Source organism: Macrotis lagotis, chromosome 1 (genome assembly GCF_037893015.1).
Source record: "Macrotis lagotis isolate mMagLag1 chromosome 1, bilby.v1.9.chrom.fasta, whole genome shotgun sequence".
Taxonomy (NCBI): domain Eukaryota; kingdom Metazoa; phylum Chordata; class Mammalia; order Peramelemorphia; family Peramelidae; genus Macrotis; species Macrotis lagotis.
The window spans coordinates 512,359,726-512,377,505 of record NC_133658.1 but is presented as its reverse complement, the minus strand read 5'-3'; the positions used below and the strand labels follow the sequence as shown (position 1 = coordinate 512,377,505).

Sequence of the window (17,780 nt, the reverse complement as noted above, 5' to 3'; positions counted from 1 at the left end):
ACATAATTGTAATAATGTACTTTCTGGGTACTCTGTACTAAAATTATTGTCAAATGTCTATGTAGCAAGTTCAAGTTAATTGATAATTTTCAGTGAATTCACTTGTGTAGTGAAACAATTATGGAAGTTTGTTAAAGTGAAATATGCATGTCAATATATCAGGGAGTAAGGCAAAATGTAAATGTATTGTCTAATGATGAAAACATGAATTTTGGTCTGAGTAAAATGTTATGTTAAGAGGATCTTTTACCAGAAAAGAAGATCTCAACAAGTCACCTGAGTGGAGAGGACTCTTTTGAACACATCAAGGATACAGAAAGACATTGGATGTTTCCAGGGGAAAAGAGAGAAAGACTGAACCAGTCATCTTCTTCATCTTCTGTCTATGTGTTTGGATTGTTTGATTAGGGGATCTGTCCCTTTGAAATCTGTAACTTTCCCTTGATTCTGAAAGTGTGTTGCCCCTATTTATGCCACTTTCTTGTAGATAAATCTCATGTTTGTTGTCTGTGCATTGCCAAAGAGTGTTGGGACTATCATACTCCATTTATATTCTCAACAGACTCATAAGAGTACAGGCAGTGACAGAGGCTATTACCAGCCAAGAGATGAAGGTCTTGATAGAAAATGATGAAGATTCTGATTTAAGGAAGAAATCACTAAAAAAGGTGTGGAAACCATATTCTTAAAAAAAAAAGATGGCAGACTGTGAGGAATATAGGATGTTTGACTTCCACAAAATGTAAGAGGAGATTGATAGTTTAAAAAAAAATAGACACACACACACACACACACACACACACACACACACACACACACGGGTCTACCTGTGGCTATTGAGTCTACCTGCAGGTATGTGAGTATAAGGGAAGACAAAAGAATTGACCCTGAACTTGATCAGACTTGAGATTAGCCTAGACCACCTCCATCTGGTCCTGAGTTGGCCTAGGGTCCCTTACCTCTGCCAAGTGTGCCTGCTTAATGAGATTCATACATATTACTGATCACTCCCCTGTGCTCATTTAGTATAATGACCAGGGTGGGGAAAACATATTAGAGAATAGTATGGGGTGAGCATATTGATTAGATTGTAACTCTGATGATTTAGATCAATGGCTGACTCAGAGGGGAAGAAAAAAACCTTTCAAATTGATAAGACTAGACATTATAGAAATTTTGGTTCTTTTTTTTTTTGAAGTTTTTTTTGCAAGGCAATCCGGTTAAGTGGCTTGCCCAAGGCCACACAGCTAGGTAATTATTAATTGTCTGAGGCTGGATTTGAACTCAGGTACTCCTGACTCCAGGGCCTGTGCTCTATCCACTGTGCCACCTAGCTGCTCTAGGTCTTTTATGACTAGAGAAAATAGTCCTTTTCCTGCAGAGAATTAATTAACAGCTATTTTAATCACTCTGGATAATTACAAGCCATTTATAACATGCTGATATATAACATGCAATATGTGATAACATATACACATTTCCATCATTATTAGAAGTTTAGTTTTCTTTTATTGTCAAGGTAATGGGGTTAAATGATTTGCCCAAGGTCACACATTCAGATAATTATTAAGTGTTTGAGGTAGGACTTGAATTCAGGTCCTCCTGACTCCAGGGACGATGCCCTATCCACTGTATCACTTAGCTGCCGCCCATGTTTATTTTTCTAATAATGCCTACAAACTCTCACCCTAAATTCCTCCTCATTTTTCTCAGCCAAACTCCTTTTCTTTAAAAAAAAATATCTCTCCTCTAACTCTCTTTTAAGCCCTGGGAAATCTGGCCATTTACTTTATCTGAGTTGGGGTTTTACAACTGCTAGTCAACTTTTTCTTCTGGATACTCACTTTGGATTTTCATGAACTGCTCTCTCCTGGTTCTCTTCTTATCTGTCTAAGTTTCTTTTTAGTTTCTCTTACTGAATTATCATTCATATCATGGTACCTAAATGTAGGTGTTCCAAAAGGCTCTGCACTTTCTTTTGATGATTTCATGAACTTTAAGGAGTTCAGTTATCAAGTCTCTGGAGATGACTTCTAAATCTATGTCCAGTCTTTCTTGACCTACCTCTGGTTCCATACCACCAATTGTTTCTTGTATGTTTTCAATCTAATATCCCAGATTCATCTCAATTGCAACTGTTCTCAAACTGTACTCATTATCCTTGCTCCCCCACCACCAATTTATTCCTTTTCCAAACTTTCTAATGACTATTGAGATTACTACTCTCCTTCCAGTAGCCAATTGAGCACTCTATGTCATCCACTATACCACCTAGTTACCCTTGCTTTATCTTAAGCTATCATCTAAAAGAGAATAAAAAATGGCATACATGGGTTCAGTGAACACTTTTTATTGAATGGTCAATTAGCATTGATTACTGCATATAAGTATTTCATAATATGAAAGAAGTAGAAAATAATGTTCCTACTCTCAGGCTGGAGGGTACATAGAGCAAAAATAGAGCCACAATGCAGAGAATAACATAAGTAATGTGAAGTAAGACAATATACAATATGTAGCACTCCAGGGAATATACAAAAGAGTATGCTAGTGAGCTAGTCATTTATAGAGTTTTTCCTTGGACAAGATTTTGAATAAGGGGTTTCATGGAATGAGAACTAAATGTAAGAATCAGGAGAAACAAAGTCTTGTGGCTTAATAAGCAGGTTCCTTACCCTCTTTGGATGTAAGTTAGTCAGCTTCTCAATAAAGAGATTTCACTGGATGAAGTTTAATGTTTCCTCCCATTCTATAGGTCTGAGAGAAGGTGGGAGAAGGGAGGAGACAGAAGCTAAGAAAATCAAAATAGTCAAAGTAGTGAGAAATAGGGCATGATAAGTTTGTTTCCCTGAAAAAGTCTTAGAGAAGCAAAAAAGGAAACTGCTGAGATTGACTTGATGGGAGGCTTTGAAAACCAGGTAGAAGACTGATAGCACAGGCAGTCAGGCATTGTAATTGAGAAAAAAAACCCAACCCAACAATCCAATAATTCACTTTTTGTCATGGGAAGTCTAAGTGCTTTAAATTTCTCTAAAAAGGAAATGTGCAACATTATCTGGAGGTCTCTTCAGTTTCTCAGGAGAAGCCCTCTTTTATAGGCAAAGGTAAGAGCAACTGCTGAAGTAAAAACTGTGGATAATCCAATCAGCCTCAGAAGTCCTGGTACAGAAGGCAAGTTCCTCTCCAAGAAAGTGGTGGTGATTGGCCGGGCTGGCACATCCTAGATAAAAGAACATTTTTATTAGTCCTGGGATACATGAAGGGCTGGGCCATTTGGTGACATAGGGGAAAGAGTACCAGGATGGAAGTCAGGAAGACATTCTCCTAAGTTCAAATCTGGCCTCAGACACTTGCTACCTATGTGACCCTTTGCCTCAGGTTCTTCAGCTATAAAATGAACTGAAGGAAATGGCAAACAATTCTAGTATCTTTGCAAAGAAAACCACAAAATGGGGTTATGAAAAGTCAAACAGAACTGAAATAATTAAACAAAAAGGTAGATAGACAGACTAATATTAAATCATAGGGTCATAAGATCAAGGGATCCAATGAGCTTACTCCATCAACCTGTTGAAGGAGAACTATCTGTCTGGTTTTTTAATATTAAGAAAATATCAATTGTTTCTGTCTATATTTTCTGAGGGCTTCCATAATCAGATATCAATTCCCTCCTGTTGTTCAATATAACTTCATTGTTGAATGTAAATTCATCAAGATAAAAGCAACTCCAGCTCATTCCTTTTCCCCTCCTCCAGTTTCCTGCCTCTCAGTCTTCCAAAGTAGGTAACTAACTCCAGTCACAGAGAGGGGTTGGGTCCCTCTTTAAACCCCTCTCCCTTTGCCCTGACTTTTCCCTGCACAGGAAGTGGGCAAGACTTTAAAAGTTTGGCCTACATTCCCCTCCATGCTAAACTCATTCACTTGAGTCTGAGCCCTTATGGCCATTTTCCTTTCTCTCTTTCCCTCAGGTATTCTCACCCAGATCTTTATTTTTCAACCTGCCCTCAAGAATCTGACTGTCTCTCAGGAAAAAAGTTTGTTTTGTGAACTTTGCAAGCTTGTGAAATAAAAAATCCTGAACTTTCATACTTCCCAAGAACACTGATCTTTGTGGTGACACCACCCAATTCCCCCATCATATTGGCAACCATGAAGGGACATAAATCTAGCCATGGATTTACCTCAACTTCCAGAAGGTTAGGGATCCCTTACCTATGCCCATCAGATCAGACCAAATTAGATTCTTAAGTAGCCTTCTCATCATCTTTTTGATTTGCATGGCTCTAGGTTGGATCCCTGAGAACCATGCGTATTTTTATGTGGCTCAAATTCTCAAGGATCACGTGTATTGTATAGAGGTTCACCTCTAAGTGGAGCAGTGTTGAGTTTAGAGGCTCCTCTCTTTCTAGGTGGAGTAGTGTTGTAGTTATTCCATGTGCAGGAACTTAGGGAGGGAGTGCCCTCTAGGGAGACTAGTAGGAACCCTCCCTTACTTTTTTCTCCCTATAACAAGTGGTTATATAAAAAGGCTCTTTTATCTATCAAGAAATTTGGGTTTTTAAGAAGTTGCTTTGTTTTCTAGTTTCCCTTCTTGTCTCTGGAGTGATTTATCAATCTTATTCCCTGTCTTGATTTAGCCAACATTGTCGGCCTTCACTTTTCCTTCTGGTCAGACAAGTGGCTTCTTGGAGTCTCTCTCAGAATCCTGCAGCCTAGATGCCATGGATTGTGTTAATCTAGTGACTGGGGCTTTGAGGAGAGTCTTAGTCTATGTGTTTCCTCCTCCTTCTCTCTCTCTATATAGATATAGATATAAATGTATCTCTAGCTCTAGCTCTATATCTATATTTATATCTATATATCTCAGAGGAGAAATGGAGTCTTTCCTTTTACAAAACTCCTCTTGTCCTCTACTACATCAGCCCTGCCCTGGGACAATGGTGAGGAAGGGAAGAGGTTCATGCCCTGGGGCCCCAGAAGCTACTACTCCTTGCACCAAATGAAGTGACACTTCTCCAATAAGTTCTTCAAGCCTGCCCTAAGCCCCATGGCTCTCTGAAGTAATGCTATTGGCCCTTTCTTCCTGGTATGGGGGTGCAGCTTTTCCCAGGTCTACTCATGTGTTTGCTCAACCCTGACCCTATCACTAGGACTTTACAGTGAATCTGCCCACACATCTAGGAGTTTAACCTGGAGGAGAGCCCTGCCCTTGAGAGAAGAGCAGCAGTCAGCCTGAATATAAAATTGGGAGTGTCAGAAAGGGTTTCTATGCCATTAATTGGCTGAAAGAGTAAATTCTATTTTGGAAATTTTCTAACTTTATTTTCAAAATAAATAAAAAGAACTATATGGGAACTGTTAAACCAAAGTTAACTTATAGAGTCTTTCGGGGACTGGAGAAATTCAGTTCAAGCTCAGTTAAGCTGTGTTCTACTAAGAAATGGACTAAAGTTAAATTCTAACACCAGACTGTTACATTTGCAATTAATTAACATAATGTTTTAAAATGTGAAGCATAGAAATCTTTGCTATATGATAATTATCATTTTTATTATTATCTCTACAATTAGATAACTGAGTTTGTTCTTCTGTAACTTAAGTATTCATTTAACTTTATCAAGGATTTTTATTTACTGATTGGCTGTTTAAAATCTTTATGCACAGTATGAGGTGCCTCAAAAAATTATAATTGACCCTAAAATTATTTCCTGTCCTTCTCTCCTTTCTACTGGTCCAGAGAACTGAGAAGAGGTCTCTGAGCTTTCTTGGGGTTCAGTGGACTAGTCAGAGCTCCTAAATCTTGCTATACAGGGGAACTAATGTACAATCTTTGTTTACAGAGAATTGTTTCTATATAAGCAATAACAGATTACCATCTAAATTAGGATGTCATCATTTTAAGATCTCAGAACCTCTCTCCTTGCTAGGGAATTTTAATAATATTAGCAATTTGACTTCAGTTAGAAACTACAAGTACATTATTTACCTTTATAAATCAAGTTAGTAAATCAAATTTAAACTGAGCAAAAGGGTTGGAGATAAATATCTGTAGGAAACTTTTTAAAGTAAGCCATACCTTGCTAGCAGCACAAAAAATTAAGACAGAATGGTATCTTTTTATTTATCCCTCTGATTGAATGTAATGAACATTTAATTACATCAAAATTCGAGCTACCTGAGTTGGTAAATTTTATTGCATTTAATGGGCTCCTGAAAAAAGCTCAGCTCAATCAGAAGAGCTGCTTGGTTCTCTCAGGTCTAGAAAAACTGAGCTCCCTTTGTCTCTAAAGTATGGTGGTTTACATTTGAAAGTATGGATGTTTATGTAAAAAATATTACTTTATCCAAGAGAAAGTGGCTTTTGGAAAGCTTTGCGAAAAATACTTTTGTGAAATATTTTCATCTATAAACTAACTTATTAATTATTAACATTAATCTAATACTGATAGCAACTGTGTTCAACCTATTCTGATTAAGGAGACTGGGACTTTGAGTATTCTCTTGGAGTCCTGTGGTGTGAGGTTTTGGAATGTGAATTGTATATTATAATGTCTGCATTTCCTGTACAAGGTAATCTAGTTTTTGTATAAGGACAAAACTAAACTTCTGGGAATTTAAAATTGTGCTATTGAGAACAACAGAATGAATGAATTGGGGTTTCATCTAATTATTTAGTCTTTTACCATCAGATTGTAAAGGTTTGCTATGTGAAATGCAGAAGGTTGGAGATTATATTGTCAACAATTTCTCAAAGTCTTTTTGGTCCAGAAAGTTTATGAAACTTTTGTCTTCCACCACATGTTATAAAAGGGAATATATAAATCTAGAGTAATTTACTTAATATTTGTTATTTGAAAATAAGATAAAGTGGGGAAAATGTATCTATCTGAAATTTTTGTTAACTGGACTGGGTGATTTACTGTTTTATCCCTATGTGATGGTAAAGTGCCTAGAATAAATCAGTTAATTGTTATTGCTCTTGTTTCAAGTAATATTGATTTTCTTGGATCCTGGTAATAAGGGCTGATTTTTCTTGGCAATACTCAACTTATATGGTCAACTTTGCCATTGGGTTAATATGTCAAAATTATGAACTTCTTCCCTCTGTTAATTGCAAATTCAGAAAGACAATGGTCAAGATGTTGGAAGACACATTCTGCCCTTTTAAAATGATGCTTTTAAAAGTTCTGAATGAGATAACAACTAATCAGATAGTATTGTATAAGTGTGATGGACTTTGAAGAATAGTTGTATAACTATTGTTATACAATCTTAAGTGTAACCCTAGGTAAGGTTGTTTACTGATAAGTAAGAAGGATAATAGTCTCCCTTATTCTTTGATGTTTATAAGTTTTTATCAGTTATGTTACCAACTTTTGTAACTGCGTTAACTTTCCTTCACCTTTATTTAAGGTTAAGAGGTACTGCACCTACAATTATTTGGTTATCTTTTGTGAAAATATAAGCTATTTGTTACTATAATAATGTTAAAAACTGAAACTGATAATTGGTTACTCAATAGGGATAATGAGGGTAAGTATCAAAGATTATAATTCCTCTCTGGGATCCCTGAAATTTGTAAACAATTCATTGAGCTTGCTATAACACCTGTAGACTTCTGTATAATATAATAACAAAAAAGATTATATTTCGTAAATCTAATCATTTAGGTGTTATTCTACTTGGAAATCTGGTTGTTCTTACTACTGTTTTGTTACATTTGAAAGCAGTAACACATGTTGAAAATTTAAGGTCACCAAATGGTTCAAAAGAATTATGAAAATTATGAATTATGAAAGCAAAGATTTATATTTATATTTTAAGCATAGTTAATAACAAGTTTACTGAAAGAGTTGTTTTTTTAAGAAATTCAGTTCTAAATGTGATTTTGGATCAATGTATTTTTACATCCCAAGTTTTTATTATATTTAATTTACAGCCTAGTCCTTAGGTGCATATGCAGAGATTGATAGAATGCTATAATTTTTCTCTGTATCTCCTTACTGATACTGATTATAATCATAAAATGACACACTCTGATTCTTTAGAACTGAAGCTGCCTAAAGGTCTGATTATAGAAAACTACTATAATACAGTACATATTCCTTCTAATTGGTCTGTCTGACATCAGGTTTGTTAAACAAAAGACATTAATGTGTCAATCATGCCACAAGCCCTCCAAGGGTTGATGTTTAATACTTCAGATGGAGTGACCTTTGAGGAAGGGCCATCAGAATTAGCTGAGACAGGATTCCCTTAAAAATGTCTCACCTGGCAAAGCTGGAGTCTGGCTCATTGCAATGGATTGTCTATATGACCTCTGCCTGGAATAGACATCTAAATATATAAGTGAACATGTTCTTTTATGTTTCTGTATGCTCTTGATAGTAAATTACTATTATCATGCCAGGTGCTCTTTAATCAAATATAAGAATGTGAGTCTTGTGATCCTCTAAATCCTTAAAAGCAAGCAAATATTTAGTCTTGGCCTTTGTTAAGATTTATAACATCGGGATATGATTTCACAACACATTTTTAGGAAAACAATTATCAGCATCAGTTATTTCAGAAGAGATGGTCTTTGTCTATTTTAAAATTGCTTTTAAAAGAGATCCATTTTTCAGCTACGAGTTTTTATTTATTCTAAACATAACTAAAGTTAAAACAGGGAAAATTTATTGTAAATCATTTATTTGATATATGCTGTTCTAAAATGTTTATCCAGTATATTTGTTTATACCATTCTTGAGTTTTTGATTACAACTCAATTTGATATGGCAATCATTAATGAATCCATGTTCTTAGGAAAGTATTCTGAGACCTGGCTTTTCTCCCTACTGGGTCTAGTTAATTGGTCCTCTTTGGTTTTGTTTGCTTCATTTTTTCCTAAGGCTTGTCTCCTCGTAGCTGCAAGTTGTAGAACTCAAATGATAGCCTAACAGTCAACAGCCTTTGCATGATGCTTTCCAAACCAAGTTCCTCTTGCCTCACATTTCCCCCTCAAATGGACCTTGACATGCAGCCCTTTGATTGATGTCCCATTTTAACCGTGAAGAACTTCCAGAAAAAGATAACCACTCCCTAATTCCCAAAAGAATTTAGGGCCCCCAAATTGTCTGACTGGGGATATGTTGAAGAAGAAATATCTGTCTGGTTTGTTAATATTAGGAAAATATCAGTTGTGCCTGTCTATATTTTTGAGGCCTTCCATAAACCCCCATCAGATGTAAATTCCCTATTGTTCAATGTAACTTCATTTTTAAATGTAAATTTGCCAACATAAGAGCAGTCTCAGCTCATCCCTTTACCTATCCTCCAGTTTCCTGACTCTCAGTCTTCCAAAGTGGGTATCTGACTCTAGTCCTGTAGCAGGAGTGGGTCCCTTTAACCCACTTTCTTTCCCTGACTTTTCCCTACACAAGAAGTGGACAAGATTTTAAAAGTTTGGCCTACTGCACCCCTCCATGCCAAACTCATTCATTTGAGTCTGAGCCCAGCCACTTCTTATGCTGGTTTCCTTTCTCTCTTTCCCTCAGGCATTCTCGCTTGCCTAGGCTTTTATTTTTCAGCCTGTCTTAAAAAACTGTCTCTCAAGAAAAAAGTTTAATCTGTGAACTTTACAAGGATGTGTGAAATTAAAAAAATCCTGTGCTTTCATACTTCCAGGACTGGTCCTGAGTTTTTCATTTCCAAGAACACTGCTCTTTGTGGTGGCAACACTCAATTCCCCATCATCAATTCATGGTCATATAGTCAGTGAGGGATCTAAAAAATCCAAGCCAAAAAGGTTTTGTTATGTTTCAAAGCTTCTGTATAAAAGACTAAAAGTTATGGGAGTATAAGCCATTTTCTTTCTTTGAGAATTGATTTTCACACCTACAAAATAAAGGACTGAATTTTGGGGGTCGCTAAGACCTTTGTATCCTATGATTCCTATGATCCTCCTTTATATTCTATTTTTGAAGTGATTGGGACAACTGTATTTATTTGAATTTTCCCCTTTTTAGGGAAGGAATTTTCCCTTATTTTTTTCCCTTTTATTTAGGGGAGGAAAGTTAGTTAACTAGTGATTAGGTAGGGATGATAGTAAAGCATCTCTAAATATGCTATCTGATCATAAAATTCCCTGGTTGAGTAAGAGGGAACCTGGCAAAGTAGAATATATGAATGAACTAAATACAGCACAAACAAATAAAAAAAATTCCAAATTTATGTAGGAGTATGTTATAGTCAAAAGTATCTTTCACTTGGGAACAAACAGTGGGGAACCAGACAACTAGAACTGGAGAGACTCGTGGGACAAATGAGGTCTGGGGGTCTTAGTTTGTAAAACTTAACCATTCAGCCTATTACTTAATAGTTGTCTTTTAAATGCATATCTACTAACCTTGTGCTGATAAATTATTTATGAATCTGTGCAATCTCTTTTCCCTTAAAACAAACCCTTGACTATATTTATTACAAATATATATTTCTTTCTTTTTTCTTCTTCCAATGAACAGGGGAAAGGGATGGAGAGAAAATGGATTTCTGTTAATTTTTTAAAATAGAGGGATGGGGTTGTACTATTTTTTGATATGTTCTTCTCACTTTCAGATGAGGGCTACAATAATTCTACACTGTATTAGTTTTACTTAATTCTTACTTTGTTACAAGATACCTTACAGAAAGTAATTGATAAATATCTGTTCTTTAAAAACAAAGCACATCTATGAAACTTTTAAAAAATAAAACATTAGCAATCCAATATTGTATGTTGGAACGTGGATGGTAAAAGGGGAGGGATGGTAGAGGCTCTAGTATCTCATTATCGTTTAGTAGAAGAGGAATAAAAATAATCAGTTATCAGATGCAACAAATCCCTGAATTCATAGATGTTACCTATTGTGTTAATGTATTTAGTAACTCATAATCATCAAGCAAGATTATTTACAAAATAATCTGTTAAACTAAGTGTGGTATTATCTGTGGATCACTGCAACTGCTCAGGAATTCTGAGCTGCAAGGACAATCAGGTATGAAGTCTGGTAATGAAAAGGAGTTGAGTTCCTGAGAATAGAGCTGTAGAGCCACCTGGGTCAGAAACAGATTAAGTTGGGGAAGCTAGGTGACTCAGTGGATAGAGCATTGGCCTGGAGTCAGGAGGACCTGAGTTCAAATCTAGCCTCCCACACTTAATAATTACCTGTGTGATCTTGGGCAAGTCCCGTTGCCTTGCAAAAACAAACAAAAAATAAAATCAAAGCACCCATACTGATTAATAGTGATATCTTGAGTAGCCACGTCACTTCAACACCAGGAGAGATAGGGATATCTCTCTTTCTTTCTTTTGGTTTTCTTAAGAAAAAAAAAAGAAATGAACACAAACACACATACGTATATATGTGATTTGTGTATATACACATAAATGTCCCATAGATCTAGAAACACATATATGTGTATGTATATATGTCAGTATATATATATATATATTAAATAGATATACTCATATACATAAGATATTTATTTATATAGCAATATACATTTATTAAGCAACCTTTAACCCATGAACTAGGAAGTATGCTAAGTGCTAGGTATACGAAGACAATAAAAGGAAATTGCCTCTGTCCTCAAGGTACTGCTACTCTGTGGATAACAGTATGTCCTAAAAAGCTTGCTTTTCTTAGTTGCTTTTTGCCAATAAATTTTATCTTGTACTTAGTTATCTATTTCAGACTGCACCCCTCTTAAGGTAGATTTAAACAAGTATATGGGTATTTTAGCCTTTTTCTTGCTGCAAATTCTTTTTCTAGGTCACAATATTCCAAGTATTGGTATTTAAATCTATATCCATTGTACCCACTTCCTGAATGTACTGTAACTTGTACTGTAGCTTCTCCTTCCTCTTAACCTTTACTAAAAGAAGTCTAATTATTACAAATATATGAATTTTTTCAGATATGTAGTGAACTGGTCACTGAAATTCTGTGGATATTTCTGGGCATGGATAATTTTAGTTCATATTCGCATAGAAACCTACTCACATTTTTCATCATTTGACTTGAAACCATCCTTTTGTATTTCTATTACATCTTTCTGCCTGTTTGGGTATGATGGCAATGTAAATATTTTGGAGTCACTAAAAATACCCTTTTGAGATTGAAGCATTAAAAAGGATCTCCCTCCCTCCTTGCCTACATTTTTACTCTCTAGTACCATTTTCTGAGGATTCCTTAGTTTTTCCCTCAACACTTGACTCTTCACAACTCAGAAAATCTTAGTGGCTTTTATAAGATTGAAGATTTTACTAAATGCATTTCTTTCAGATAATTTACAAAAAAATATTTAAAAAGATAGATCTTATCACTTATTTCTGAGGCTCCCTTCTATTCAGAAAAAAAATTAGTTTGTTCCCTTTTACTTTTTGTTTTCTGTCTTGTTAATTCTTTGTAACAAAACATATGCAACCCTTCCACTTCCAGGCCCATGGTACCGCCTAAAAATATTTATTGGTTGAAGTACAGAAGACTCGAAAAACAATATGATGTTCTTGATTTTTTAAATAAAAGAGATATACTAATGTCATCAAACATTAATTGAAGTCATTAGTACATCTGTTTACCATGAAACATCACCTACCACAGATTCTGGTTCTGACTGCCAGATTTCATCCTCTGGAATTTTCCCCATAGCATGTAGTACCTGAAACAAGAAAATTTCCCAGTGAATCTTACTAAATTTAAATTTAACTTGTAAACCTGCTTTAAAGGGGAAAAAATTCTTCCCTTTTCCTCATCCATACTCTCTTTCTTGCTCCCTCATAGTAAAATGAAAGGTCATCAAGTCCTCAGCTAATCATGGAGTAACCTTTCCACCTCCCTTAGAAAAACAGAACTGAACTTCCTCTTTGGTTGCTACTTACTGTTTCAAAGCCAAGACTTCAATAAAATGCACAAATAGTTCAACTCCTCAGGTAATCCATAAGTTGGTATATGCATTTGTAAAAATGATTGTAACTATTTTTTTTTCAAGAGTAAGGACTGAAATTTCTCCACACCTCCCATTACTCTTTCATTTTCTTTTTGAAAAACACATCTGAACCTGGAGACCAATATTTTCTATGTATTTAATTAGTCATTTCCTGACCTTGACCGAATTTTCCTGGCTGTTGGTCTGGTTTTATTGCTTATCTTTTCTGCTCCAAAAGGATTACTTTCTTTGGTTGGAGCCTGGGTGGTAATCAAGGCTCAAGGGGAAACATTATTGTAGAAAGCATTCTTAAGTCAGAAGTCCTGGGGGTTCAAATTCTAGCTCAACTATATATTATCTCTATGACCTTTGGAACTCACTGAACTTCTGTGGGTTTCAGTTTTCTCATCTGTAAAATGAGGAAGCTAGACTGATGATTTCCAAAGTCCCTTTCAACTTAAGTTCATGTCATTTAAGCTTCATGTATGAGATGCATTGTAATTCTCTAAAAGGAATAGAACACAAAGCATATGATGATTATTTCTGTAATAACCTCAAGGAGCTTAGAAATTATTGATTTGATTTTAAATCTCTAATGCATTCATCTCTAATTAATGCATTAAATTCTCTAATGCTCATATGAAAGTTGAAGGTCTAGGGGAAAAAAATTCCAGAGTGGACATGGATCAAACAGAGTGTTTTGGTTAGATATATCTTTAAAGATGATACACAGTCTTTAAAAAAAAATAAAATGTAAAAATAAAGGTTGTGGTTTTATATTGAATATTTAAATCTTTTGATTTTGTATATGAATGTTTATTATTGGTGATAGTTGTTCGGGAAAATTTTTTAAATTAATTTAGCTTTAAAAATAGAGATTGGCTTCTTTCCCATACCTCTCTAGCTGCCCTCTCTCCTGCCTCCACTGCTCCTTCCATATATCCACTCCAGTGTGTAGCAGTCTCTGTTCCGGCAAAATAAATCCTGCCAACTGGCTGGCGAAGAATCCTTGAAACCAAAGTAAACAGAGAGAGGAAAAAAAGAGAAAACAGCATTAGAATCCCAGAACAAATGTTCTTGTTACAGAAACTACACTGGCCATGTTCCAGGGAGAACAACAGTAACCAAGGATTAAAACTTGCCCTAAAAAAAAACAAAAAACAAAAAAAAACAAAACTTGCCCTAGCTCATAGAGCTATGTAGGTCACACTGCACAAAAGTTGAAACCCAACAAGTGCTATCCCCTACCCCTTCCTTATTCGTTATAAAATGGGGTAAAAAAAAAAATAAGGTAAACCACACTTTGGGGCAGCTGGGTGGCACAATGGTTAGTGGCCAGGCCTGGAATCATAAAGACTCATCTTCATGAGTTCAAAATTAGTCTCAGACACTTACTAATTGTGTGGCTCTGGGCAGATCACTTAACCCTATTTGTCTCAGTTTACTTAACTGAAAAATGAACTGGAGAAGGAAATGACAAATCACTCCTGTATCTTTAACAAGAAAATCTCAAATGGAGTCATGAAGCATCAGACACAAGCAAAACCAATATAAATTGTCTGTAGCTATTTTGTTGTTACATTATTTTTTGTTCATGTCCAACTGAAAAACCCAAATGTATTGGATTCCCACTCCTAGGATACCTTGCATTGTATTCATAAGAACTCTGAGTTAGAAGGGACATTGAAAATTGTTTTTGCCCACCTCTTTCTTTTTTATGGTTGAATAACTGAGTCCAAAAAGGTTCAGACTTATCCAAGATCACCTGGCTAACAGATGGCTAAATTGAGACTTGAAATCTGAGATGTTTGTCCATTCAATTAATTAGGTTCTGTGATTTTGACAAGATTTGTTCTTTAGTGAGATATAAATGTCATTTACAATTTAGTAGATGGCCTTCATAGGTTGTTATGTTCAAAGTAAGTTATCAACTTGAAGTCAACTCATCCTGTGGATGAGTCTCCCTAAATTTAGTTATGTTGTCCCTCAGAGGAGAGATACATAGGCCCAACAGTGGACCTGTCCTTCAAATTTTGCCGATGATTCATAGGATGTGCCACAACTTAGACTCTGTTTGGCAAAACCTTCAAGAACCCAGAATTATCACATGATGAGGCATTAAAGTCTAAAGTTACAGGAAGAATAGGATTAATAACAATGAAAAATAGTAACTTTAACCTTTAAAAAAGTAAGCAATAAGGAGTATGATCACCAAAAAAAGACCCCTTATGGTATATTTTTTATTATAGAGAAGATAAGGTTAGTCATATCAATTTATTACTGCATTGACTACTTAATATCTCAAAATATCCCAGAGTAAAAATCCTTTTTGAAAAAATGAACATTCTACTTCCTTTTAAAGCTAGTGATTAATTAACACTAGACTCAGTCTAAACTAGAAGAAAAGACATCAACATGCATTTGATAGTTAAGGTAAAATTCTTATTTTTTTTTTTTTTTAGAGTTTGTTTGGGTTTTTTTTTGCGAGGCAAATGGGGTTAAGTGGCTTGCCCAAGGCCACATAGCTAGGTCATTATTAAGCATCTGAGGCCACATTTGAACTCAGGAACTCCTGATTACAGGGCTGGTGCTCTATCCACTGTGCCACCTAGCTGCCCCTAAAATTCTTCATAACCTTTGAAACCTACACCCAATCAATGGTTCAAATTTAACTATCCTTTAGAGAACTTTGCTCTAAATCTGGGATCTGAGTAGTCTGGGCACTTCATTTTAGCTCCTGTCTCTCCGATTGAGGCTAAGGCAAAAGTAAATAAACTTATATATGTTTCAGTTTCTCTATCAGTGGAAATGCAATAATGAATCAAGTATGACATTTTCAAAAGGATATTTTTAACAATGAAAGTGAATTATATATGGAACTCTCAATGTTCAATTGATCTCTTTCTACTGGGGAACATATAAATAAGAGACAAAGAATTACTTTCCAGTTTATTCTGTTCATTGAGCTAAATTTTGCAGGCCTAACATTCATTATGCCCCTTCAGATTTCTTTACAATAGAATGAGAGTGGATGACCACAGACAAATGGGAACAGACAAATTCTGTTGTTGCACTACCAACCTTTGATCCAATGTTCCCATTCAATAGTAACTTTCATTGTATATAGTTTAAAGTGAGAATGGGATAATAGCATCTCAAAAATTACCATAAATACATTATATATTGTTCTGCCTATATTTTATTGCCTTTTATTCTCCCATACCACATTCAGTCATTGTTTCCTAAAGTAATGACTTAAAAACCATACCTACAACCAATACGCATGAGAATGGTACAAAACAACAGAAAGGAAGGGGAAAAATCTCAGAGAATCATAGAACTATAGAATTTTACCACCCTGATTTTGATACTTTCTTCTTCATTGGCCCAGATATTTTTGACTCCTCTCTTTTACAGAACCTTCACATTCAAACAGTTGCAAAATTCTATTGATTCCTTCCTTTAATCTCTCACATTCTTTTCTACCTTTAGGGCAAATACTCTGGTCTGAACTTTCATTACCTATTAACTGATTTATTGCAATAGCCTCTTAACTATTCTCTGAGTCCATTTTCTCACCTCTCAAATCTTTTCCTCACACCATTATAATCTGTCTAATATACAGGTATGATCACATGACTTCTCATCTCTCATCTCTCACCTAAACTCCTACCATGCCTCACCCCTGCTTTAAAGGTCAGCCCTGGCTACATGTTCTATAGGCACATCCACAATGGAACTCATTATTTTCCTCCTGAAGCACAGCCCTCTTCTTGACTTTCTGATTTCTTTCAAGAGCATTACCATACTACCAGGATAACCTAAGAATTATGCTCAAATATTCACTCTCTGTCATCCCTCCTCAGTCCAATTAGGTGTTATGTCTTAACAATTTCAACTTCTGTTTCTCAAACCCATCTTATTTCTCTCTTTAGAATACCAGCACCCTAATCTAAACCTGTGTATTCACCTCAGATTATGGCAGTAATCTCCTGTCTCCACTTTCTCATTTCTCCAATATATCCTCTATACATCTGTGAAATTGATGTTTCTAAATATTGGGCTCACCATGCCACTCACTTGCTCAAGACATTTTAAGTGGTTTTTTTTTGCTTCTTGGATAAAAAATTCACTAGAAACAATTGAAAACAAAAGAGTAAATTACTTGGGAAAATGGGGGATTGGTTTTTTGCTTAACCCAGAAGGGTTGACATTTAAAGTTCTACAACTTATTTTTTCTAATTTATTTCACATTGTTTTCTTAGGAAGTTAGGTGCTGTAGTCAATAAGAGTTCTGGGCCAGGAGCCAGGAAAATCTGAGTTAAAATATAGCCTCAGATACCAAGTCACTTGCCCTTTATTTGCCTCAGTTTTCTCAGCTCAACAGCTAATGTCCCCAGGATTGTTGTGAGGATCAAATGAGATAATATTTACAAAGTACTTAGCACAGAGTCTGGTATTTGAAAGGTGCTGTCTAAATGCTATTAGTATTATTACTTCCCAGATTTTTATATTTGAAGTGAATACTTGAGAATTGCAGCTTCCACTTCTGTAATTTAGAAAAGGCTGATCTCCATGACTGGGATGCTCTTCCTTCTTACTACTGCCTCTAGGAATCTTTAACTTTCACTAAACTGAGCACAGATGCCACCACCTTCAGGAGTCCTTTCAGGAGCTTAGCACCCTCCTTACCTTCAAAATTCTTTGTATTTTCTCTTTTATGTAGTTCATAGTAATTTATGTATATGTTGCCTTCTGCCCTACCTTTTTTGGTGGTGCTACTTTCTCAAGAAATGATTTTAAAAGTCTTAAACTGATCATCAGAGAATATG

The 17,780-nt window shown here is 35.5% G+C and overlaps 1 protein-coding gene across 1 annotated transcript in view; it reads right to left on the bottom strand.

Annotated features, from left to right (window-relative positions):
* Positions 1-2,334: 2,334 nt before the first annotated feature.
* Positions 2,335-17,780, bottom strand: part of LOC141506931 (amine oxidase [flavin-containing] B) — a 126,912-nt gene continuing 111,466 nt past the window's right edge. Inside the window, exons 13-15 of the mRNA XM_074214143.1 lie at positions 13,845-13,956; positions 12,619-12,681; positions 2,335-3,220 (exon numbers count right to left, since the gene is read on the bottom strand). Of these exons, the coding sequence (XP_074070244.1) occupies positions 3,068-3,220; positions 12,619-12,681; positions 13,845-13,956 (328 nt within the window). The 3' untranslated portion in view covers positions 2,335-3,067. The remainder of the gene's footprint in view (positions 3,221-12,618; positions 12,682-13,844; positions 13,957-17,780) is intronic.